Genomic DNA, 27,648 nt, shown 5'->3' with positions numbered 1-27,648 from the left:
TCTATTAGTAATGATTAAGAGAAGCAAATGTGAACAAAATTCTGATAAAATGTAGCTGTCCTCTGAATATGTTTTTCACTAGAAATCATCAAATATGAAGGGTAGGAATAAAACAATGACAGTTTCAGTCAAGAAAGAGCTAAATATTCCTATCAGTAAAATGGAGTTACCTCCATGTATTGTAGAGGAAGGTATGTCCATTTGTGCATCTAACTACAGGGCTTGTTATTACCAATACAAAAGTCAGATTTTCAAAGTTAGTCATGCCCAATGCCATGCAAACATTAGTTTGTGCCTAATATATGTATCCAAATATTCAGTGTATATGTGCAAATCATGCTTTTAATAACACTCAGTAATTGAATTGGATATGGGCCCTAGCGAGTACTGAAATTGCAAGGATGCATTGAGCATTTTTATACACAAGTTAGGTGCGTACACATGTGTGAGAACAGGACCCTCCGTATCCAATGAAGATTTGTTGGATTTTTACAAAACAATGTGTGTTCTATTGAACAGGGAGGAATGGGGCCTGGTAACTCTTGTGGTTAAGATGAGAAATTTCTTTCTTGATTGGTATTTGTTTATTTGAGATGATTTTTGTAGTTTGATTTGCTTTGGAAACTTTTAAGGCATCACAGTAAAAAGAAATCGAAAAAACTTTAGAGAAGTAATATCTTTATAGTTAATTTCTATGAAGATGTTGCATGTATAAAGAGTAGCATGGAAAAAAAGTATAAACATGTTTCTAGGAAAAATAGACCAACCAGAAGAAACCTATCTGGCATTCGTGGAAAAACAGAATGGGATGGCTGAATTAAAACTTTCTACATGGGGACACTCAGGAAAATTAATCCAAATTAACCAACTGTGAGTGGATTAAACTTCATTAACCCCCTAAATGGACTCTCTTATTCAGAAGTAAATTGACCATAATTCAGTATAGCTTTATTTTAGTTTCAAAGTGAATTATGCTCAATTGAATTAAGGTCACTTCAGTTCTGAATTAGAGTGTCCACCCAGAGGCTTAACATGGTTTAACTAATCCACTTTGAAAGTTGACTTTCAGTTTCTCAAGTACACCTATGGAGGCAAGCCCTTAATGTTGTAAATGGATGGAAAAGTGAAAACAAAAACTTGACCTTTATGTAGCAGAAAAAGAACATCCATTACAAAAATTTAAAGAGTGGAGTTGCATGCATCAAATGGAGGGCTAATATATCCCACAAGCAGTTTAGTAAACACTTAGAATGCCAGAGAACTTGAAATATAACATGTATACCTGCATACTTTGTAAAATCAACAAGACTCTATAGTTACTCACATTTGTTCACAGCATTTGCTATATAGGAAGTTTATATGCTAAAATTCCTCTACTTTCTGGTTGGCTGACAAAATTTAGCTGCCCTACAACAAAAGGCCACTTATTATCTGTGTGTGTAATCGACCTTTGTGTTGGCCCTCTGCATAGTGGTGGATCTCACCCAAATGAATAAGTACTGGCTCGTGGTAAATCATTGCATAAATTTTTTCCTGTCTTTCTCCCTAGGAAAGTTCACATAACAAAGACCACTTTAGAGTGCCTAAATGGTGACTATGAGGTAGAACCAGGATACGGCCATGAAAGGAACAGTTTCTTGAAGAAGCATAATATTGAAACTTTTTTTATTGTGCCATCCCACCGGAGGAAGGTAGGCTCCACTGGTTCTAGCTTGTTCTGTGGTGTGGTTTCATAGTTTAACAACTACATTGTAAAACCACCTTTAAAACAGAGGCAATATCTGTATATATTTAGAGAGACTGTATATATTTAGGTGAGGTAATACCTTTTATTGAGCCAACATCAGTTGTAGGAAGAGACAAGCCTATGAGCATCACAGAAGAATTCTTTAGTTCTTTGAAGCTCAAAAACTTGCCCCTTCCACCAACAGAAGTTGGTCCAGGAAATGGTGTTATGTCACTTACAAGGTGTCTCTCATACACTGGGACCAACATAGCTACAACAACCCTGCAAGCAAAGTCTTAATTTTTAAAAGTTCTTCAACCCTTCAGTGAAAATATGAATTTTTTTAGGAGGGAGGGGGACATCATACAGCATTAGTTCTGAAAATTGATCATCTCTTGAAAAATAATCTACTTTTAAGTGTGAACTGTCAGAAAAGCAGATGGTTCCTTCAAAGCTTGCAACTATACCACCTAAAATAGTATGTGATAAAATATCACCCAGTGAATAAATTCATTCTTTTCTCCTTCTTTTCTTTTATATAAGCATTTCTGAACATCAAGCCTTCCATCATTGTACTCTTTTTATTTTTGGTCATTCTAATTTCTCCCATGTCCATATTTGGACATGTTTACATTCCCATTTATGCTCCCCTAACCCTTCCTACAATAATGTGTGATACTAGTGGCCCATTCATTAGGCCTGAAGGAGTTCCCAAGGGTTAGAAGCAGCAAAATTAGTAATTACCGTTATGTTTTGCCTGTGGCACAGAAGTAAATGAAATGAACTCAGCAATAATTGAACTAATATACCATGTAAGTTACCATGTAAGTCTGAATAAGTTGCCATGTGAGCTCTACAGTACAGATGTAGTTATCTGGGTCAGGGGAAGAGCCTGGAATTAGCCATCCTAATTTTTGAGCTCGTATATCATTGCATCAGTCTTTGGTATACCTTATATCACAACATCACCTTGCATCACAACAGATAATCTATATTCCGCCCAGCATGTTCATTTTCCTCCTCCTGGCGAGCCAAGCTCCTCCTAAGACCTCAGCTTCATAGTTCCGGTTCATTCGTCCACTTCAGACATACCGCCCAACATGCCCTCAATGTCCTCCTGTAATCCGTGGCCTTCCCAAAGTTTTGCTCTCCCTATCCTTGTTTCCTTCCTGTGCTCCACACCAGATCTGTTGAGATGCGGTGGGGGTGAGCAGGTGGTTCATGTGCAAGAAAGAGGCACTCGTGCTTTCTGACCTCCTTTTTTTCCCCTCCTAGAAGGCAAACACCAAATGTTAAGGAGATAAGGTTAAGTTGGGGAGGAAATTAACACCTTACAGAAGGAACCTTCACTTGGTACAAGTGTTGCTTAAAATTTAGCTCAACCTGATGGAGATGCTGATGTAATCTGGTTCTCTCTTCTTGCTAGTTCTTTGAGTACAAGTAGAAGCCCAGTGGTTAGATGAGAAATTCCTGGGCCTCAGCAGGGTTGGGCTGGTGACAACCATGATGTTGAAGCCAACTGATACATAGTATCACCTTTCTCCTTATGCCCCTTGCATCTTCCTTTTAAAAGAGCTTGCCATGTGATCCCATCTCATAAGAACTAAGCAGTCAAAACAATTATCCCATGGTTCCATTTACAACATCTTCCTCTCATCTTGGCATGTTTGTTTGTTACTAAAACTATTTGTGACCTCATTAGAAGCCTTGGAATTCCCTAATCACAGTTTAAACACATCGAGTTTGCACCATCTTTCCTGTAATATGTTTCCAGGTCAAAAGGAACTTTGGTACTTTTTATCCAAGTCAGACAAAATAATATACTGACTTCTGCACACGTGGCCCTCACACTGTATCCTAACAAGCTTTTCTTTGGCACTGGAGGATTACATATATAATCCAGCATTGTCATACTAAATATGAAAAAATAAACATGAGATTTGGAAGATAGACATTCCCATGATTCAGGGCAGTGGCCATTGTCTTAGTAATGAGGGTTGGGGGAAACTATCAGTTTGGGATGGTTATCCCACATGGTGGTTGTAGGGGTATATGTACATTCTCTGAAGCATATTGGACACTGTTGAAATGAGGATACTGGTGTAGCCCCTTTTTCCTCCCTAGGTTACTCGGGAGCAGGTCATGCTCACAGGTGTGCCGGGGCGCCTGATGGTCTTGACATAAAAGGAGATCCTGAGTACCCCAGTGGTGGTTATGGTTGGTTGGGGAAAACCTATCCACCCCCTTGCTGCAGTCCCTTGCTCATAAAGAATGTACAATGGCGGTGCCTCCACCTGGCTGGCCCTGTACACACTGGTGTGCCTTGGTAGCCTCCAGGAAGAAACTTATTCCAGCAATAAACCTGCTCTAACTCCAGGACAACAATTACAAATCATAAATAATATACATCTAATAGATTGCATTAGAATGAACAACCTTTACTTAACTTAAAGAAACAGGCTTTAACAAATTAACAGTGAATAACATCAATTAACAAAGTACACAGAAGTAAAAGGAACTTATCTAGCTGCCAATATTTATCCCACCCCAGTGTGCACACTCCTGGACTCAGAGTCCCAGATTCTTGCTTGCGTGGGCGCGCTTGAAGAACTGCAGCTGTAATGAAGATTCTATAAAGGTAGGGTGTATGTGGGTCCAAGCTATGCAGCAGCTCTTGTTCACTGGCTTGGCCTCTCTGCCTCTCTTTGAACCCAGAGTTAGTCTGTATCTCTGAGGTCTGTCCCAGGCAGCATTTCCCCAAAGATGCCCAGTTACTCACAGTCTCATACTGTGCCTATCAGAAGCAGCCTGCTAGATCCCAGTTCCAAAGGCATCTAGGCCCAGTCTGTAGCTGCACTCTAAGGGTACATCTATACTAGTCCCCTAGTTCAAACTAGGGAGGCTAATGAGGGTGACCGAAATTGCAAATGAAGTGCGGGATTTAAATATACCACGCTTCATTAGCATGTTCCCGGGAGGTCGCCATTTTGGAAACTGACTAGCCCGGAATAACTGCCCACGTCTACACGCGGCAGTGAAACGGGAGTTTAAAATAAACCCCTAACTCAAATTAGCTGTTACTCCTCGTAGAATGATGTTTAACAGCTAATTCGAGTTAAGGGGTTTACTTCGAGCTCCTGTTTCACTGCTGCATGTAGACGCGGCCAGTTATTCCGGGCTAGTCAGTTTCCAAAATGGCAACCTCCCGGGAACATTCTAATGAAGCGTGAGATATTTAAATCCCGTGCTTCATTTGCAATTTCGGTCACCCTCATTAGCCGCCCTAGTTCGAACTAGGGGGCTAGTGTAGACGTACCCTAACAGCCACTGGATTGGATAAAACTCCTCCACAGCAGTCTGGCTCCCCTTCTGTTCCAAAATCCATGGGCAGAGTCTCTTAGGCCTCTCTTCTCATGCAGTTGGAGAGACCCCCATCTTCCACACCAGAGTCACTTCCTTCCTGTTTTTCCCAAGGTTTCATGGGAATTGTAGTCTGTGAGGCTAGATCGCAGCACACAGGGTCTTCCCAGAAAATAAGCAGAGGCACCTTTAGTAAGGAGACTACACTGGATTAAATGAAGTACTGGTCTGATCAAAAGTAGCAATTCCTATGTTTCCTAAGGGCTTTTCTGTGGAAATTGTTGGTCTGATATAAACTTGTAGTGATGTTTGTGCCCCTTTACAACTAAATGGCTGGATCTTACTCCCATAACTAGAGGGTGTTCTACCTTTGACTTCTATCAAAGCAAGATTAGGCCCTAAATTAAACAATATAGGGACATACTAAGGGGCAAGAGGAGGAATTATTTAGGCTAGGAATGCTGCTTCTTGGTTATAGGCATTCTCCTCCATTATTTTATGCATTATGTCTCTGGTTTGTTAATAAAACTATGTGTGACTTCACTAGAAGCCCTGAAATTCCTTAATCACAGTTTAAAACATCCAGTTTACACCATATTTCTGTAACATGTTTCCAGATCAAAAGGAACTTAGGTACTTTTTGCCTCTTATGTCTTATATTGATGATGAGGGCTTAGAAGTAGGAGTAGAAGGCTAGCTAAAAGTAAACTTTTAGGAGGGATTTAATGGAGAAGAGCAAGCTAACTTGATGCACAAACGCGAATGGAAAAAGGAGAAAGGATTGGCAAAGTAAAATTTGAGTTGAAACCATTTTAAATATTATGGCAACCAGGTCAATATGCATTTTATTTGCAAGGATGATGAACTAATAATAAGTGAGTATATGGTTCTTTATATTTGCAAGGAGTGTGTTGAATAGTGAGAAGCTAATGATTAGCTTGTCACCAGCTGCAAAAAGCAAACGGCAGCTTCCCCATTATTTTGTCACTGATTGATTTATGGAAGTAGCAGATGTTGCTGTACAACTTGGCTAATAACATTAGTTCTCTGGTATGCATCAATGGCGTATCTGTGAAACTGGCAGAAAAACACTTCATGAATTTCACTGGTATTGACTGACTTCTCCACTGGGCTCACAGATCAATCAGCGTGTCACTTTGCAGTTCATCACAGCATATCAAACCTTTCCATAGTCATCGTATACTTGCATACTGATCACTGGACCATAAAACATTGACAGAAATGTTTTATATTATCTTTATATTCAACACAAAGGACATAGTCCCTTTTGAATCAACCACTAAACTGCTAGAGACAGATCAATGGAAGACAGAGTGTCCCTGAAACTTGGATAAAATCTGATACATTTAGCTGAGTTCAGATATCCACTGGTTTAATATTGTATTCCTTCCTCCTGAGCCTCAATAGCTGAAACATGGTCACATTTTTTATTCTTTATGCATCATCATCTCTGACATTAATATGAACTGACTTTAGCAGGTACGATGCCAAGAGGAATGAAAATCAATGTTATCAGCAACAGATGGCCAAGAATCTGTTCAATTTGAAAGGTAAATAGGAGCAGTTTGGAATATTTTGTTTTAATTAAGAAGATATATTCCCCACTTTCTTCAAAATTTGGTCTATTGGAATGATCTGTCATCACGATGATTTTGTAAGCCAAGAATGAGAATAATAACACATGAAAACCTGCTCATGGACCAATTGCACTTTAAATTAGAATAGCTTATAAAATATTCACAACTTTTTAATCTTTTATTTGAGGCCTATTAACATCCAACTCTAGAGGTCTGATGCGACTATTGACTTAAAATGCACATTAGCAAGTGGAATGAGGTTTATTGGAAGTGGCCAAAGAGTCATTTTTTCATTTTATGTTTTGCTTCATTATAAGTATTATTTTTCTGGAAGTGTGAGCTTACATTATAGGATTTGATTTTATTGCTGTTGTTTTTAATCAGTGAGCACTTTCTAACTTGATGACCCAAGATTAGGCTCCTAAACCCTTCTACATAATTTGTCTGATTTTTCAAAGGTTCTTTCTGAGCACTGACCTTTCTCGCTGAAGTCAAATTAAAATTTTGGCTTTACTATTGAGCTTTCAACTTGAGAACATCTCCAGTTATCAAGATTTTTTGGCTTTCTGGGATAACTGCTGATGTTACTGTATATTAACTCACTGTAGAAAATTCCAGGCCAGTTCCTAACAACAGTGGAGTTCTCTGCTAGAACTCAGTATGTGTGCCCAGCCTGAGCTAAGTCTCTGGATCTAATAATTCCCCTAGGACATTTCCTGGTTTAGGCTATTCTAACTTTAATGTCGTACTGCTTTCAAAATTAAATTCTAGTATGTGACTAACTTCCTTTGTTTCACCAGACTGCATCCTCATAAAAGCCAAAGTTAGTCAAGGCATCATTGCTTCATTTGTACAGATGAAATGTAGATTCCAGCTGGCTCCCAGCTGTATAGATGGAACATTTGCATTTATGAAGTTTGGTCTTTGGCCCTGGTGATAGCCAGATAGATACGATCTTAGATTTACTTTCTTTTTTATCTATTATGTCAGTTCTTTTCATGCCTCTTAAGAAACCTCATTATCTCACATGCTAAGAAAACAGCAAAACAGGTTTGATGATGTAATTTGTCCAGATATTTTACCAGACAGCCAAGCAGTAGCCAACGCTGAACTTACCTGTAGTAGAAAAAAGGAAATGTATGGAAAATTATCCCAGGAAGTCTCAATGCTTGTGGTCACTTGGATATAATGTTCCTTCAGTGTCACTTTTTTACTAGTTAATCCCAGAATACTAGAACAAGAAAGAACCTTGAGAAGTCATCAATTCCAGTCCCCTGCCCTCACAGCAGGACTAAGCACCGTCTAGATCATCCTTGATAGATGTCTATCCAACTTGCTCTTAAATATCTCAAATGATCGAGATTCCACAACCTCCATAGGCAATTTATTCCAGTGTTTAACCACCCTGACAGTTAGGATGTTTTCCTACTCTCTCCTGTACTTTTTGGAAAGACAAATAGCTATCAAAAGGAGAAGAGAACAAATGAGTAGATGCAACACCAGTTAAAAAAAGGGAGGGGGGAGTTCTATGTAAGAAAGTGATACTAAAACTATAATGGTCAAACTTAAAGACAAATGCGCATTTATAAGTAGTTTATAAATGGTTGTTAAATGCATAATGGATGCTTTAAATATTAAATATTAAATAGTAATAGATAATTATAGCATCCAACAGGTGAATGAGTTCCTTATATCTATCTGTAACACTTCTTACTAATATGTTTAGGGATTATTAAAAAACAATTTGATTTTGTCTTTGCATATTTGCCATTCTTTATTTGTGATATATGATTGGTGATCTAAATCAGGTGGTGTTTATTTCTGTTATCTGAGAGGATGACATTAATGTTCATCCAAAACATATGTTACTGTTTCTGTAACACGCTTACAACATCTACTAATCATTTGTGAACTATTTATAAAATCTTCCATTAATATGAGTGTGATTGAAATTACTATAAGGGAAACAGAAATTATTGTATAGTCATAAGACCATTAAAGGCATTCTTAATTGTAGACACGTGCACAGCTTACTAGACACAGTCTAAAAGGAATCTGCACAGAAGAGCCCCCACACTTGTGGAAAGTCCACTCACTTCTGTCAGCCTGTGTACAGATGTAAGGGCCTATTTATGCAAATGAGTATCCCAGATCCTTCAGTACTTAAGTCTGGTATCGTGACAATTTTTTACATGCTCATAACTGAGGGTGAGGTATGGCAGAAGGTCTGTGTACTTAGGTCTCAGCCTCATAGGAATCTATGGACTTGCTTGTGAGTGAATATTTCTTCATTTATATCTTTTGCACACTTTGCTAACCCTACTTGACCTACATCATCATTTGAGAAATCAACCCCCTAATTACCTCATTTCAGATTCTGAAGATTCATTACCTTCCTGGTTGATCTGCAGTCTGTTCTGTGACTAGGCTCTCTCCTCATTTAGCTGTCTTATACTCAGCCTACCCTATCATAAAAGAATCTTTTTCCTTTTACTTTCTGTGATTAGTCAAATTCCTTCCTATGGCTGGTCTCTGTGTCTCATCTTCCCCATATATTTCCCATTTTCTCTGTAAAAGGTCTAGCTTATTTTCTGCTTTTCTCGTGTGCTTTTGCGCAAGAGCATCTGTGCCAGTGTAGATGCTCTCTTGTGCAAGAAAGAACATTTGCGCAAGGGAGCTTTTTCCTGAGTGGGGGCGTCATAGTTCTTGCGCAAGAAGCACTGATTTCTTACATTAGAACATCAGTGTTCTTGCGCAAGAACTCCCTGCCAGGTGGCATGTTTTTGCGCAAAAGTGTCTGCTTTCGCGCAAAATCTTGCCAATGTAGACACAGCCTGTGACTTCTGTGGAGTTTTGCCAGTTTACATCAGCTGAGGATCTCTGTTTTTGTATGTATTACTGAGCCTTATGACGTCTCACCATTAAAAAATGAATGTTGTTTAATGTATTTTATCTGCAGCTAATATGATGGTTTTGTTCAGCATGGAATGCTCACAGAGCAAATGTTTTGTAGTATAGCTGAGAGCAAAGAGCAGATTTCGAATTCTATCAGCATTCAGTATGTTTCACGTTCTGTGTGAAGAACACAGACTTTTGATATTTCATTGAAATGTTCTGTCTAGGCCATTGTGAGATCTATCTTCATCTAAAACCACTTCTGGCTTTCATAGGAGCAATAGACAGAAAGATTACGAGACTGTACTCCAAGAATTAGGGAGACTGAAAAGGAAATGGGAAAGTGTGACATTATGTGGCTCTTTTTGTAATGTGCAAATAGTATGAAATTAACAGGTTTAGAATTTGCTTTTTCATTCAGTGTTCAGAAAGAAATTGAAACACTCATTGTGGGGAAGCTGAAAGTCTGGAAACAACTTGTGCACATATATATTTGCACAAAAAGTTCCCGCCAGAATTGTTTATGGTATCCATCTTCAAATATCCTCTTCAGTAAACTTTGTCATCCTATCACTTAGCAGAAATAGAAACATCTGGTGACTCAGATGACGAAGCAGACACTACTTATGAAGATTAGTAAATATTTGAAGATATAATCAAATATTTTGGAATAGCTGATAGGCTGATATTTGTTTGCATAAAGACTTCGCCGAACAATTTTGAATAAATAGCATATTTGTAAAAAATCATAGCTTATCTGCAGACAACTCACAAAAAGTAAGAGTCCATCCAGATATTCACTACAAACAATTCACACAAAAGGAAAACCAAGTTCAGAATTAGCAGTCTTCTTCAAAGCCCCTAAAACATCATATATATAGAAGCCCAGTGTCTGAGAGTCTGTAACGCCGAAATGCTGGCTGTTCCCTCTGGGGGGCGCTGTTGCCTGAAATGCTGGCTGTTCCCTCCGGGAGGACCGTGCTGCTCCCCTGTGGTGGCCCGGCTGAGCGGCGCAGAAGTCAGCCAAGCACCATGGCAGGAGGCAAAGGGGGGCAGGGTGATGATGTGCAGCTTGACAGCGGCTCCAGGCCCCGCCCTCTGGTCATGAACGTCACCATTCCACCCCCTTTGCCTCCCGCCATGGCTCTCGGATGACTTCTGCGCCGCTCAGCAGGGCCGCTGCTCAGGAACAAGTGGTGCAAGCGACCGTTTGGGCACCGCGCTCCCCATGCAGCACGGGGAGTGCAGAACCCAAACGGCTGTTTGGGCTCCACGCTCCCTTGAGTGAGAGGCAGGAGAGAGACAGAGAGAGAGGCAGGAGGTGGAGGAGAGCTAAGAGAGAGAGGGGAAGCACTATGAGTCAACAGTGTGATGCTGTTGCAAAAAAAGCAAATATGATTCTAGGTTGTATCAACAGGTGTGTTATAAGCAAAACTCGTGAAGTCATTCTGCCGCTCTACTCTGCACTGGTTAGGCCTCAGCTGGAGTACTGTGTCCAGTTCTGGGCGCCACATTTCAAGAAAGATGTGGAGAAATTGGAAAGGGTACAGAGAAGAGCGACAAGAATGATTAAAGGTCTAGAGAATATGACCTATGAAGCCAGGCTTCATGAACTGGGCTTGTTTAGTTTGGAAAAAAGAAGATTAAGGGGGGACATGATAGCGGTTTTCAAATATCTAAAAGGGTGTCACAAGGAGGAAGGAGAAAATTTGTTCCTCTTGGTTTCTGAGGACAGGACAAGGAGGAATGGGCTTAAAGTGCAGCAGGGGAGGTTTAGATTGGACATTAGGAAAAAATTCCTAACTGTCAGGGTGGTCAAATATTGGAATAAATTGCCAAGGGAGGTGGTGGAATCTCCCTCTCTGGAGATATTTAAGAACAGGTTAGATAGACATCTGTCAGGGATGGTTTAGATGGAGCTTGGTCCTGCCTTGAGGGCGGGGGGCTGGACTCGATGACCTCTTGAGGTCCCTTCCAGTCCTATGATTCTATGATTCACTAGGAGAAGGAGAGAGAGAGAGAGACCAGAGGCTCAGGAGAGAAGATCGACGTGGAGGAGAGACCTGAAAATCCCGTCTTATGACGGACGGGCTAATTGGCTAGTTCTTCAATAAGCAGCATAGCATGCATTGTGGAATATGATACATTAATGCCAACACACACTATAAATTCAGTAAATATGAACAATTACAGGGCTTATCCATCTCAACTTCAGCTTGTCCTGTCTTCTTTCACATTTTCATGTGGGATGCTTCCTCTTCTTCAAGGCTGCCTGGCTAATTAGGGAACACTGAATGTACAACAGAAAGAGCCTCCCTGCTCTCAGCTCCAGTGTCCAGCACCACAGCTTCTATGAGCAGCATATTGAAGGGAAAATTCAGCACAACTGCTCTGTTGTCTTGGGTTGGAGCATGCTCAGTGCAGACAGATTCTTTAGCACCCAGCATGTTGCAAACCTCTACACTGGGTGTGTGTAAATGGCAATTTTCAGAGTCTTATAACGTCCAAATCTTGGTGGATTTTTACGGGGGTGGGGAAAAAAGGATCTCGTTAATCCCAGTCAAATTTAAAGTCTTTACTGGAAAGCAAAGGTTGCTAATATTTCTAAATGAAAGAGCTGTAAAAAAATTGGCAAAACAATCCATTGTCTCCAATATTGTTCTTAGATATGATTAAACCAGTGTTGTTGAACTTTGTCAAAATTTTTCCAAAATATTTAACCGCAGGCAACTGTTACAGCTTGGCTAAATTATAAGCAATTGAAAGCAGGCTCCTCCAGTGAAAAATGTTAGGCAGCCTTACTTATTTATTTCCCCAAAATATCATTAATGCAGAATTAACATAAGAATGGCCATACTGGGTCAGACCAACGGTCCATCTAGCCCAGTATCCTGTCTGCTGACAGTGGCCAATACCAGATGCCCCAGAAGGAGGGAATACAATAGGTAATCCTCATGTGATCCCTCTTCTGTCACCCATTCCCACAAACAGAGACTAGGGACACCATTCCTACCTATTCTGGCTAATAGCCATTGATGGACCTAACCTCCATGAATCTATCTTCCTCTTTTTTGAACCCTGTTAAAGTCCTAGCCTACACCACATCCTCTGGCAAGGAGTTCCAGAGGTTGACTGTACATTGAGTGAAGAAAAACGTCCTTTTGTTTGTTTTAAACATGCTGCCTATTAATTTCATTTGGTGATCCCTAGGCTATGTCTACACTATAGGCTTCTTGTGCAAGAAGCTTTTTGCGGGAGATATCTTCCGCAAATCTTCTTGCATAAGAGAGCATCCACACTGCAAAAGTGCATCGAAAAAGCACTCTCGAAAGGAAACTCTGATTGCTATTTACATAATGGCCACCAGGGCACCTGGACTTTTTCTGATTGCCTCTTTTTGCACAAAAAAAAACCCTGTTCCCCGTCCACACACACCTTTTGCGCAAGAGCTCTTGCACGAAAAGGAATTATTCCTCGTAGAAAGAGGAATACCTACACCAGAAAAACCCCTCTGTTCTTTCATTTTACTTGAGTAAAAATGTGCTTGAGGTGTGAATGCTCTGTGAGTTTTTGTGCAAAAACTCTGTAGTGTAGACCTAGCCCAAGTTCTTAAATATGGCCAGCAGTTCCTCATGTGCCTCCAGAATGTTGAATGCATCTGTACTTAAATTTCTGAAAACTAGGAAATGCAGAGTTCCAGAACATACCAGGCAAGCTAAGCAACCTTAACTCTGCCCCCAGAACCAGTGGGGATGTTTTGTCAGCTTCTGGTAGGACTGTACTATAATCAGACATAAGGACTAACTAAGTAAATGTCCCCTTTTATGTACTATGTTTTTTCCCTACGGAACTCTTTTCTCTTATTGATTGTCATGTACTCCAGCTGCCCTTCACTGTGTTAGGTGAAGCTGTACTGACTAGTAAAAGGATTACTTGCAGCAGGTTGCCACAGCTCACACTGACTATCATATAAAGACAGGTGCATCTGCACCCAAAGGAATCATATAGCCTTATTTCTGTGCTATGTTTTATGTGCCTGAAAAGCACAATAGTCTATTCTTGCTCTGAAGATTAGTAGTCTGATAGCATACATAACAATGCACTGTGGAACAGAGGGGAAAGCACAGGTTCCAGAAGGAATCTGTAGGTGAAGAGATGGTAACATGGATCTGGCAATTCTGATGTGCCTTGCTCAAACTCAAAGGAAAACGTAACCTCTGTAGCCAGCAGAGGGAGCACGGGTACAGCCAAAGAAATAATTCTGCAGTATTGGCACATAGGCAGAAAAGTAGAACCAGGGCAGATACTGCAGTAACAATAACAACAACAAATAAACAAGGCCCTCCCCCAGTTTTCCTGTGTAAGAGAAGTACAGGAGGTGTGAGTTCATAGGAGTGCAGTGAAATAGCCTCTTTTATGGGAATCATTAGTGAGTTAATAAACATGAGTCCTGGGTTGTATACCTCAAATATTTTGATCAATTTGTAACCTGCAACACCATTCCAGACTGATAAATTTCCAGCTTGCTGATAGCTTTTTGTGCTACAACTGTATGTGCAGGGGCGGATATAGGGCAGGGCGAATGGGGCGGTCGTCCCGGGCCCCGCGCTTCAGAAAGCCCCGCGCATGCGCCGCTGCGCATGCGCATGGCGTCACTGTGCATGCGCCGTGGCAAAGGGGGGGCCCCGTGGAATTATGCTGCCCGGGGCCCTGCAAAATGGTCATCTGCGCCTGTGTATGTGGAACTGCCACCTATGTCATAATTACTGCAACAGTTCAGGAACCTTTTCTCGCCTATCCTATCAAGACAATCAGGGAGGTGGGGAGTGAGTAACACAGCTTGTTACTGCTCTAAGAAAATTTTTGTTTGGAGAAATGTTAAGTGATGCCCTGTGTGACCAATTAATCTCTGGATTATGCACTAAAACAAGCTATTGACCATATCAGTGCTTACATTCGGAATGACTATTGAAGTGGCTATTGCAATGGAAACCACAGAGGAGGATTCTCTGGATTTCAGTGTAAACCAAAAAATTCGTCTTGTGAATCGAGGAGACAGAAAACCACAGGAATGTAAGGAATTTCCATATGGGCCACTGTGAACAAACTACACAAGCATGAGAAGGGCATGGCAGCTTGTTTGTAGAAACTGCTAGAGGAAAGAATATGTCACTGTGACCTGTCACACAGTTCAGTGCCTGCAACCCAGAGTAACCATTAATCTAAGAAAACAGTAAAAAAGACAGGAGAGAATTTGGGAAGTGTGAAGCTCTGTTGATAAGGACCAAGGCCTAGCATTGCATATGTTCTCAGAAGATGGAGACAACGAGGCCAAACCCTGACTGAAGCACTTCATACAAAAATTGAGCCATCTCATTGATTTCTGCATCTACCTATCACCAGATGTTGTCACAAGTTCCTCTGGAAGAAACTGCCACAGTTTTGGACTTATACTGGAGAGAAGTTAGACCCAAAATGGATACTCCGGGTGAAAGTTCAGCTGGATGGACAAGCATTTGGTTTTATTGGAAGGTAAATGTCCACCACCATTTTACAGATGTTGATTTGAGAAGCACTAGGTGAATTAGACTGAGATCAATGTAGTTATGAAAGCATCTTGAAATATTCAAGCAAAACTGGATAGACACTTCAGATTTTTTGAAAAAGAGTTTGGACAGATGAACAGTGAATCTCACTGTTAATTCAGACAGACAAGCAAAATATTGCAAGCTCAGATTTGTTCTGTATGCTCTGACTGCTAGCTGATTCAGACCATTTAATGAAATATTATTGTCATCAGTTGCACGTAGTTTGTAAGCTACCCACATCATACTGATGATCAAACCAGTGATCCGAAAGGAGGCAGCGTCGATCTTCTGTGTAGCATAGACATGCCCTTAGAAGAGGGTGCGCTGCCACATAGAGCTAATTCCTAAGACAACCACCAGGAGGTGCCAGAATGTTGGGTGAACTCCCTTACAGTCCGGCATCTCTCAAATATCTCACAGTGGTTCCCAACCTTTTTTATACCACAGACCAGAAACACATTCATGTACTTTTGGCAGATTGGTAACATTTTATTTGCATACTTGCATATTCATTGTGGTAACTAATGTTAATAGTTCACATGCTATTTTACATCGCATCTGTACATACACAATGCATTTTGTTGTAACAGATCAGAGTTTGCAGATATCTGGAGAAGACACTGACCAAAAATGAGATGTCAATATAGTTTGTTTCGACACTTGCAAAACTAAATCATTTTAACATGGCCAAACATTAGAGTTGATTGGTTTATTTGTTTCCCAGCCAAAACTATACGCCAAATTCACTCCAACATTTGGGACAGGTTTGGATGTCCCCCAAGCGATACATTTGGTAGGAAATTTACTGTTCACCGAAACAGCTCTCACGGTTCCAGTTGGGATGGGTCAGCTCTCTGGACCCAGTGGCTTCCCCTTACAGCCAGCTTTGCACTGCTACCTGCAGCCTCCGGGGAAGCTACTGAAAGGGCTAGCATGAGCCTGTGTACCACTTTCTTTAGGGCGCTCACAGGCGCATGAGCATTTCCAAGGCAGGGGGAGAAGAGAGGCCTTGCCAGCCCCAAACAAGTTAGGCCTCAGTACCTTGCTCCCCCCTGCCCGCTGGCTGCCTGTTGTATACACTGAGTATTCGGGTGTTGCAGCAGCTTTTCGCACAAGGCAGCCTTCCTGCCCCCCCAGCCCACACACACACCTGCCATACAAGCAGTGTGCACTGCTCAGGCCATGTTCCCATCCTGCTTGTCACCATCAGCACCCTGAAGCTGGAGGTGGGCGTGAGAACACACATGCAAGCAAAGCTCCTCCCAACCACCGCTCTTCCCCTACTACCTGCCAGCCAGTGTCCGGCCTCCCCCTTCTGCCCAGCCTGGGGTGGTTCAGGGGCAGCTCCCTCCTCCTCTCCATACAGACAGCAGCTCCCTGGAGGTAGCGGCACCTTCCTTCCACGCCATTGGGATCCTGGCCCCACGCTCACCATTTCCTTCCATGTGCAACAGTGGGAGGGTGAGGAGGTGGGCGAGGAGCCAGATACCAACAGGGCTCTGCTCTTACCACAGCATCTCCTGCAGCCCAGAGGAGTCAGTGCAGCTTGGGGCAGGGCTTAGCATTGTCTTGTGGCCCAAGAGCAGAATTAGTGGGGACAGCGCACGTCTACATGGCATAGGCATGGCCTGGCAGCGTTTCACGGTCTGGCAGCCAATGGTTTATGGCCTGACACTGGTCTTATTTTAATCGCGGCTTCATTTCCCTCTTCCGATCTGGCTAATCTACATGCCTCCGTCGAAGGAGGCATGTAGTCTAGACACACCCCTAGTGTGAACTCACAAGTACAGTTCTGGAGTGAAATAAGTACCTTAGGAACTTATAACATAAACAGGACCTGTTAGATGATAAAACCATCTTATAATATAGCATTTTATTGAGATAACATAAGGATCAGTTGCAGCCTTGACAAGTACTAGAATATAGGAATGTTCCAATAGGACTTTCTGTTCCGCCAATCAAACCTCCTTCCATTAGAACTTCTAATTTCAATCACTTGTTGAAATTGTGGTACCAAATCCAATTGATTCCATACTAGGGCCAGCTGATACCTTACCACCATCTATTTATGTTGTTCAGGGTGCTGTCACACGCCCATCTCTCTAGTATCCTTAGGGTGAGTCTACACAGCACCGTAACTTGAAATAAGATATGCAATTTGAGCTATGCAAATTGCGTCTCTTATTTCAATACTATTTCAAAATAGTTTATGTTATCATTTGGCGCTGTCAACACAGCACCAAATTTTGAAATAAAGCACTCTTACTCCTCATAAAATGAGACTTACAGTGATGTCGGAATAGCGAGCCCAAAATAATGGGCTTGCTGTGAAGATACTCCAATATCCCAAAAGAGCATTGCAGTGTACATGTCCCCCAAGAGAGTGTGCAAACCAGTTGTGCAGCCGGTCTTGTATGTTAGTGAGCTACTATTTCAGGGCAGAATAATCTCTTGCAATTTGAAAATCTATGATAGGTCACCCACAACTTTTAATTAGATTAAATAGTGTTATGTTAACCATTTACATGATAATGTGTTTATACATATTTGGGATTTTTTTTAAAGTGGGATGGAGGAAAGTGATGTCTTGTCCCTATGAGCACCACCCTACTGCTCCCAGTCTGAAGGCTTGCTTTCATGTTGTTTCCAGATTTAGCTGTAACAACAATAAAGCAAGCACAGCAGAGAGAAGAGTTTTACCTCTTTCTCTGTTGTGTCCAAATATAACAGCCAGAAATCTGCTTTCATTCTCTGTCTCTGCTTTTCATCTGAAACAGTTTCCTTAGTCATTTGTGCATATGACAGATGCTGAAAGCATCCCCTAACGCATTGTGCTGATTCCCACTGGAGCGTGGAAACCAGTACAAAGGATTCTAGAATGTGGTTGGAAGGCTGAATTACAGGTACCATCACCGTATGAAAAAGATTGAAAATTCATATATTTAAAGGGAGAGAATACAACATTTTTTCTGCTCATTTATTCATGATATCCCCCCACCCTCCGGGCTCTGCTCTTCCATCCATCTTCCAGCAAAAAGCATACATGGGACATACCAGTTGTCCCATATTCCTATATCCCCAAAATATCACTTCAGTTATTCCCACCAATACCTCATTGCTGGCCCCCTGGAAAACTCCCTCCAGAAATGGAATTTAATAATCAATATCAAAGAGTGATTGCATTGTCACAGAACAGCAGAATAAGCAATTACTATATGTTTTTACAGTGCAGCTTTTATCAGTAAATTATTGTTAGCAACTTGCGTTCTTCAAATTTAGCAAGTGCACCTCGTTCTATACTTTGCAATCCCCAGATGCTTTTCATTTTATGTTGTGAAGGCTTTAATTAAGTGTAGATATTATATCTATCTATCTATCTATCTATCTATCTATCTATCTATCTATCTAATCCTTATTGAGATAGGATTTTTGACAGCGGGCTGTTGTTTTTGTCAGACCAAATAAAAGAGACTTTACCATAGTGGGGACTAGATTTTTATGCATCTTAACAAAAATTAAAATAAAATAAAATCTGAATTTGTTGAACTGAAAAATTGTTAGTCAGCAATGTGTAAACAAAGGAAAAAGGAATCTGGCAGGGGTGGAGGTGAAGAGAATAAATTGCGAGAAGGAAGAGGACTAAATTAGCATTCCAGTAACTATTTTATTTTGATATCCCTTTTTACACTAACAGAGTCTTAAATTTCAATCTTTATTTGCAGGCAATTTCCTTCCTTGCAGGAAGGTGAAGTCCATAGAATAATATAATGTCCCTGTAGAAAAGACACTCTCTTCCTGCAGCACTAGTGAAAATTCTGAGGTTTATGTTCTGTACAAACAAAGAGGAAACCACAAAATAAACAGGCTAGGCCCAAATGTTCTCACACAGGCTCTTGAACTTTAGATTCTAATCTATAATTAGGCACTTAATTATGCAGTCTGATTTTTTTTCTGAGCTGCTGAGTACCCCCAGTTCCCATTGCCTTCTTCTCTGTGGGAAAAATGGATGCCCAACACATCTGAAAATCAGATCACTTTTATTTAGGCACTTAACAGTGGATTTAAATACCAAAACTTTAACTGCCTAAATTTGAACATTCTGATTTTTGTTTATGCAAATCTGACATAGCAAAAGATCAACATTAAAATTCAAAACCACTGTAAGGGTATCTGTATTCATTCAAACATTTTACACAGACATGTGCTAACAATAGAGAGCACTATTTTAGATCTACCAAACACACAGCTAGTTTTGGGAGTAGCTTCTCTGTGCTACAACTGACCAGCGAAGTAGACGGGCGTACTGCTGTCTGGAGTGGCTCACAACTATGAGTGCTTACATTAGGGCAAACTGTCAGAAAACCAGGGCAGATATTCCAACTGGTGGTATGTTCTGTAATTAGATTTCACCAAGCCAGTACCACATGTGAACTCCAGAATCATTATGCCAGTCCTACCATGGCATCACAAATTGTCCTCTTAGACTCTCTACCTTGTCTTGCCACCCAAACAAATTAGTCTTTGTGATAAATGGTTACTTAAGTCAAAAGTTGGACATCAGGTCCAGATCCGTAGTTACTCTGAATCTTATACTAAAGACAGTGCATGCAGCCAATTCTGTAGTAAACTGACTGAAGGTTTATTAGCTAAGAAAAAAAAATAAGTGTTAAGTGCATAAGAATGACCATATGGGTTGGACCAAAGGTCCATCTAGCCCAGTATTGTGTCTTCTAACAATGGTTAATTCCAAGGGCTTCAAAGGGAATGAACAGAACAAATAATCATGATGAGATCCATCCCCCGTTGCCCATTCCTAGCTTCTGGCAAACAGAGGCTTGGGACAACACACCTGCCCATCCTGGCTAATGGATGAACTATCCTCCAGGAACTTAATCTATTATTTATGGGTTGTTTTTTTAGCCCTGTTATAGTCTTGGCCTTTATAACATCCACTGGCAAAGAGTTCAACGGGTTGACATTGTGTTGTGTGAAGAAATATTCCTCTTGTATGTTTTACACTTGTCTATTAATTTCATTTGGTGATCCCTAATTCTTTTGTTATGAGAAGGAGTAAATAACACTTCCTTATTTACTGTCTCCATGCTAATCATATTTTTATAGACCTCTATCATATCACCGCTTTTGCAAGCTGAAAAGTCCCAATCTTACTAATCTCTTCTCATATGCAAGTTGTTCCATACTCCTAATCATTTTTGTTGCCCTTTTCTGAATCTTTTCCAACTCCAATATGTGGTTTTGTTTGTTTGCTTGCTTTTGTTTGTTTGTTTGTTTGTTTTTAAACGGGGTAATCACATCTGCACACAGTATTCAAGATATGGGCATACCAGGGAGTTATTGAAAAGTTAATCCGGGTAAAATATACATACAAGTGAATTGCAGTTTGTAACCCCAAATGGTGGCTGTGATGTAATAAACTGCCAGCTTCCCATAAATCTTTCAGAATACCCAATTATCTTTAATGATCTCTATTTTGCATTTGACATTCTTCCCTATAAGAGTCTAAAGAGAGATAAAGGATCTTTCTTTGAATCTATATTATCTTCACACTCAGAACAAGCTGACAATGTCACTAACTATGTGGGCTTTTCCTTTGATAGTGGGTGAGGAATGCCCATAGTCTTTTGACCTCTGGTCCTCATCACAATGGCCATTTACTTTTATCACCATGTCTGATAAAGTCCTTCATTGGCATTTCACGTGGTTTTTTTAATGGGTTATGTAGATACATGGGTTTTTACAATGTCAATGTTTGGTATTATAACAAGATCACATAAATGAAATCCATTCTACTAGTTTTCACGGAGCTTGAAATCTGAATACATACTTCATTACTCACGTGGAGTTACACTGATACATGAGAGAATTGGCCTATGGCCCAGATCTGACCTGGTGTGCCAGCATCACAAAGGGTACGATGATTTGTTATAAAGTGTGTTGGTGTACGCTACAATATCGCTCCTGCTGCCACTGTGAAAGGTGCTAGGAACAGAAATGCACCAATGTCAGTCTGACAGCCCACAATCTGGAATTATTTCAGTTTTTCCATCCTAGTCAGTGGGAGCAGGATTTGGTTCTTTGTTTTATGATCTGTTTCTCCCTTTTTATTTTCCTCTCCAGAGACTTGACTCTTGGAAACAAGAGAAGTGACGGGCTTGAAGTACCATAGTATCTATTTTATTGGTCTCCCAGAAATCTTTAAACCCTTACAACCATTAGAAATATTTGCTGTATTTGTGATAGACAGATAAACTGGTTTGAACTATGTAGAATTCTTTCTTCTACAACTTGTATTCTTTCACCCCTGCCTAAGTAAAATGGACATCAATATACTGTATTAGCAAAAGAATGATTAAAAATGAGTGTAATATGGCATATGACAGAGGTCTCCAAAATGCTACTTACCATAGCTAAGAAAAGAAGAACCTGAAATAAAATTTGCTCACATATCTCAGGACAAAAAAAAATGTATTCAGGAAAGCTCAATAACTTGGAAGTAATAATAAGAGAGATGCTAGTACCAAGAAACTCAGACATGATTTACTGAAGGCAAAAGAGTGAGGGTATGTCTACACTACCACCCTAGTTCGAACTAGGGTGGTAATGTAGGCAATCGGAGTTGCAAATGAAGCCCGGGATTTAAATTTCCCGGACTTCATTTGCATAAAGCCGGGCGCCACCATTTTTAAATGTCCACTAGTGCGGACTCCGTGCCGTGAAACGAGGAGTAACGGTAGTTCGGACTAAGAAGCCTAGTCCGAACTACCTAGTCCATGCTGCATACAGCCGTGCAGCACGGAGTCCGCACTAGCGGACATTTAAAAATGGTGGCGCCCGGCTTTATGCAAATGAAGCCCGGGAAATTTAAATCCCAGGCTTCATTTGCAACTCCAGTTGCCTACATTACCACCCTAGTCCAAACTAAGGTGGTAGTGTAGACATACCCTGAGACAATGAAGCATGGAAGCCTTCTATCAATGACCAATATCAATGGTACCTCCTTTTCTGTGATTTTTTTTCATGCCCTATTGCTGACCATAGCAAAATGAATTGCATTTTTTTTTGAGGAGCCAAGATAAGCACCTGGGTATTACAAGAGATGCAAACAGAGAGGTGTTTTCCCAGAATTTTGATTATTGTATTACTCATGCTTCGGTGTACTTTCGAATTTCTCTAACCTCTCAAAGCTGTAAATAGACTGGCAACTTTTATAAGGGGCTGATAGAACTTATTCATTCTTACCCTGATTTGATGGCTATGTTACTACAAAGAAGCCATCTAAAATGATGTTGCAAACGACGAGGCATCAATTCAGATGCACTTGAAAAGGAAGTGCCCAAGTAAAATAAAGCTGCCAAGTTTAGGGGAGTGCCTATCAAAGATGGCCTAATTATATGGGTTTTTTTAAGTGTGGCAATGCCCATATGTCTGTGCTATAGCAGGAGCCCAACAATGTTTAGAGACTGGTAAATAAACAGTTTGCTCCATCTGCTGCTTTGAAGCCCTATTAAATAATCTGTTATACATTCTGGAAGCTGCCTTTTAAAAATCACCTGCGCATATTAGGGCTCTTCTGAGGGAGAGCCATGTTGGGAGAATAGGAGGAGGTACACAGCCGGAGAAGAGTTGTCAGGAGACATTATTTTTCTCTAAATCATAATGATTCTCAGCATTCAGAGAAGCGTAGTGTTCACAGGAAATATGATACACTGACAGAAGTTTAGACTGTACTCTCCAAAGCACACTTTTCCCAGCACCTCTGGGGGAAAGAGAGAGACCATGGCCCTCTTCTTGCCTGTCTCATACATGCCCTCTTGGCTTTGCTAGCAAAATCTTCTATTAGCACATTCCAGTATATCCTATAAATCCTTACAGTTTCTTTTTGTGGGTGCTCTGAGGTGCAAAACAGCTTCTCATTCTTTACTTAGATCACCTCAGAATTAGCTGCACTATGGCCCCCAAAATGAACGTGTGGCGCAAAAATCACTAAACTGTTCACTGTGCGACTTCCAGGTGAAGAGGTTTGACCTTGTCTGCCAGACAGAGGAAAGGGGAAGAGTTGTTCTGGAGTTGAGATCCAATGGTGATCCTTTGGTCTATTTGTATTGTAACCATTAGAAATATTGAAATATCACTGTATGTCTCCTTTCTATTACTGTGGCTTAGAACATAGAACAAAAATACTGGAGTTAATTGCAGAAAAAACAGCTGTTACATTTTAGTGGGTTTAGAGAAAGGTATGCAGCAAAATACTTCTATTTCTACGGAAGCTTTGGATGTGTTACTAAAAATGATGGGATTAATCAGCAACATCACAGCTAGCTACACAAAGACTCTGTTAGCTCGGGGCCTTGAACACCATTGATCTGAAGGTAGATTCTGTTTGCCATATTCTGACCTAAAGGCTTTCTATGCCTAAACATATCTTATTTGGTATGAACAACTAAGCAATGTGTTCAAGATATTTAGTGAAGTGAATGTCACTGTACAATGTCCCCTGGGCAAAATATTGCTTTCCAGCTGTGAGTCACTTGCCAGAAATTCCTCAACTGAGAGATTATATGAGAAGCCACTTAAGAGATTTTTTTCACTATTTCTAGCTTACACGTAATCAACTCCTTGTACAGCAGAATAACATGCACACTATAGTCCTTTAAATTGAAGTACTGTCAGATGTGCAATATAATGCAGATTTACTTTAATCATCCTTCAAACACAATGCAGTAATTGTGCTCATTCAGGAACTTTTCCTGTTAAATTTAATAAAAGATTGTGTCATACATAAAGGCTGTGTCTACACTGCACCCATTTTCCGGAAAAGGGATGCAGATTAGACACTTTGGAATTGCAAATCCGTGGGGGATTTAAATATCCCCCGCGGCATTTGCATTTACATGGCTGCTGCTTTTTTCCGGCTTGGGGATAAGCCGGAGAAAAGCGCCAGTCTAGACGCGATTCTCTGGAAAATAAGCCCTTTTCCAGAGGATTTCTTATTCCTACTTGAAAGGGCTTATTTTCCAGAGAATCGCGTCTAGACTGACGCTTTTCTCTGGCTTATCCCCAACCCGGAAAAAAGCGGCAGCCATGTAAATGCAAATGCCGCGGGGGATATTTAAATCCCCCGTGGATTTGCAATTCCGAAGTGTCTAATCTACATCCCTTTTCTGGAAAAGGGGTGCAGTGTAGACACAGCCTAATTGAAATGTTATGCTGATATTTCAACAGACATTGATTTCTGTGATTGGTTGTCGCAATGCAACATATAGTCGACAGAACTGTAGCATACAGCATGTTAGGCAAAGCTCTGTATTGTACTATAAAATGTTATGCATTTCTCAATATCTAAATATACATATTTTAATCTGGATACAGAAATAAATTCTGCATCAACTTACTCTGCATATAATACTGAGGAAAACTTGTCCCTGTTTCTCTACATTCAGATGACCAAGTATACACATGTTCATCATAGTATCGGTTCTGATTTACTTCCTCCTTTGTGCCCTGCTCATTCAGATTTCATGCAATGAAGCAGTTGATACCATTGCATCATGTAGATTAGATATCAAACCCTAAATGGCAGCCATTAAATCGAGCACTCAAAAATGGATATACACAAGTAACGGAATCTTCTACCAAATGTTTTCTTGTGCAGGTAGGACTTTTAGCGCCCAAGATGACATTTCCATTTAGTGTTCTTTATCTGACTCACCCACTGCTACAGCATATGGGATCAGTGCTGTCCAGATATAGAGAAGTTCAGCCCTCTGTGTATGCCAGGCCTTTTCCTCATCTGTAGCCCTCTCCTCTCCATCACTTTGTTGGATTCCCTTTAATTAGTCCCAACTTTCTTCTCTTAGTATTTGCTATGGTTGGTGTAGGTAGGGGAGTTATAGAAGAAATTATTTTGGTGAAGTAAGGGTTTGATTCCCTGAATCCTGATAGGCACGGGCAGATCCCAGTAGTGAACATATCTTAGACCCATAATGCTGCAATAAACAACCATTTAACTTCTCAACTCTTGATGGCAACTATAAACCAAATCATTTTTGTGCCTTTCAGTGACCATATACCTTGAATCATGAGGACAAAGATCTGAGCTTTGTTTGGGGTTGAGAATATGTTTCAGGTATATGGATCAAACTCTGTGTCTTTTGACTTTAGCCCCCAAAATAGGTGCAAAGTAACCTGATGAAAGTGGTAGTACTTTTTTGTGTTGCTCTTCTGGCAGACAGTGTAGCCTTTCAGAATTCTCACAGATCCTTCTTTGCAGGTTAACACAGGCCAGAAGTATAAATAATCTGTGCAGATGAAGTTGCATAGCTCCTGAGAATGAAACAAGGGGTTGTGGTCTTGGTTCTAATCAGCATATCTTTACATTCAATCAAAATAAATGTGTGTTAGACACATGTTCAAAAGTTTAGCAAGTGCTTTTTCTGAATTAGGCCTCTGTTTTGAAAGAAGTAAACCAATAAACATCGAGCCCAGAATTCCTCTCCGTTATTATTCCCAGTCATGAAAAAAACAAGATACAGAGTACAAAAATGTTGTGTCCCCTACCTATGCTCCTGATCGTGACTCCATGGATGTGTTCTTGTACCCTGGAATCAGTGCTGCCAGTACTCCAGGCTCAAACTTATTGAGCAAAAAAAAAAAAAAAAAAAAAGGAGGGGCAAATATGTGGTCACGGCCCACTTAAGAGCTAAACCCCGTGCTGGGAGCTGGAAAAAAAATGCCTTACATTCCGAGCAGCGCCAGGAAAGCAGGTGCCAGTACGTGCGGGGGAAAATCCCATTAATTTACTGTGTGCTTGGAAAATAAATGATGGTACCGTCACAAAAAATGCACTGCCTGGAACTTTACCTATTTTAAAGAAAACTCTAGTGGCTAATATGGGAGAGTGAAGTTAAGAAGAACATGACAGAAATAGTATGAAAACAAAGGGTATAAAGATAAAAGCTCACTTGTGCTTATACTTATATACTGTTTTATTTTAAGAAAAAATGGTTAATAAGTCAAATGAATATAAAGTAAAAGAAGAAATACAAATAATGTCTCTCTTCTAGTTCTGTTGCTAATGTGTGTTTCATACTCTGGGTTTCTAAAAAAAATCAGTTTTGAATATTAGGTATGTTGTTGTTAAACATGAGGGCTACGTCTACACTGCCAGGCTTTTTGTGCAAGAACAGCTATTCTTGCGCAAAAACTTGCAGAGCGTCTACACTGCACACACGTTCTTGCACAAGTAATTTTACAGTAAAGCATCAGAAAAGAGGGCTTCTTGTGCAGGAGTTATTCCTTTTCCCACGAGGAATACGCCCTCTTGCGCAAGAAGGCAGTGTGGATGGGCAACAGGGGTTTCTTGCACAAGAAACCCCAATGGCTAAAATGGCCATAAGAGCTTTCATGCCCAAGAGAGCATCTGCACTGCCATGGACGGGCTTGCACAAAAGCATATCTCTTGTGCAAAACTACATGGCAGTGTGGATGTGCTCTTGCACAAGAACTTTTGCGCAGAAACGCTTGAGCAAAACAGTTCTTGCACAAAAAGCCGACAGTGTAGATGTAGCCAGTGTGCTAAGCATATTCTTCAGAGTAGATAATTATTTTGTCAGTTTTCTTGATCAATCATGTTAATAAGTAAATTAACAGATTTTGAGTTCTGTAAAAAAGCATCTGTTGGTCCAGGTTTGGTCCCACTAGTCCACTTATTGGTTACCCTTAGATTTAAAAAGGAGAAATATTCTACCTCTGAGAAAATATGGTGGGTAATAAAATATGTTATTTGATCACAATATTAATGTATAATGTTTTCATGCTTATTGTGATCATCAGATGGTATGTATGTATGGAAGTATGGAAGTCTATATGTATCTTTTCATTTTTTTTTAATTGCCTGACAGATATTTCCAGGGCTGATTCTCTCAGACATAAAGCCTGCCAAAAGAATGAAGTTCAAAACAGTCTGCTACCTGCTGGTCCAGCTCATGCATTGTCGTAAGATGTTCAAAGCTGAGATACCTTTCTCCAATGTCATGACATGTGAGGATGACGATAAGGTAATTTAATAAGCATTCTCTAAGGTTCCTTGAATATGTGCTTTTAAAATGTACATGGCCCTATATTGTCTCACAAACTGAACCAAGAGAGGTTATTACTAAATATAGACAGTGCTGTCAATATAATCCCTTGTCTACAAAAAAAAACAAGAATCCCCATCATTATTAATGCTATTTTTTGCTCATTGGGTAATAGCACCATTAATCCTTATGCAGAGCTCTGTTCCATATCTGTGCATTTCAGACACTATGTAAAATAGGCTTTCTCTGAGCATAGCTTGAAAAAGGGAAGTGATACCAGGCTTTCTGTCTGGGCTAGATATCCCAGAGTGCCCACTGTTGCTGGAGCTGAGTTGCCACTAACAATAATGAGAATTTTTTGCAGAATTTCCCCAGTATAGACT

At 40.4% G+C, this 27,648-nt stretch overlaps 1 protein-coding gene across 2 annotated transcripts in view; it reads left to right on the top strand.

Moving 5' to 3' along the window:
* Nucleotides 1-27,648, top strand: part of ADCY1 (adenylate cyclase 1) — a 757,558-nt gene that overhangs the window by 667,248 nt on the left and 62,662 nt on the right. For both annotated transcript variants that reach the window (XM_075921702.1, XM_075921701.1), the window contains 2 exons: nucleotides 1,550-1,691; nucleotides 27,089-27,244. In XM_075921702.1, the coding sequence (XP_075777817.1) occupies nucleotides 1,550-1,691; nucleotides 27,089-27,244 (298 nt within the window). The remainder of the gene's footprint in view (nucleotides 1-1,549; nucleotides 1,692-27,088; nucleotides 27,245-27,648) is intronic.

The sequence above is a fragment of the Pelodiscus sinensis genome, chromosome 2 (genome assembly GCF_049634645.1).
Source record: "Pelodiscus sinensis isolate JC-2024 chromosome 2, ASM4963464v1, whole genome shotgun sequence".
In the NCBI taxonomy this organism is placed as follows: domain Eukaryota; kingdom Metazoa; phylum Chordata; order Testudines; family Trionychidae; genus Pelodiscus; species Pelodiscus sinensis.
Note: the sequence above shows the minus strand (reverse complement) of the source record. Positions and strands in the feature narration are given on the sequence as shown.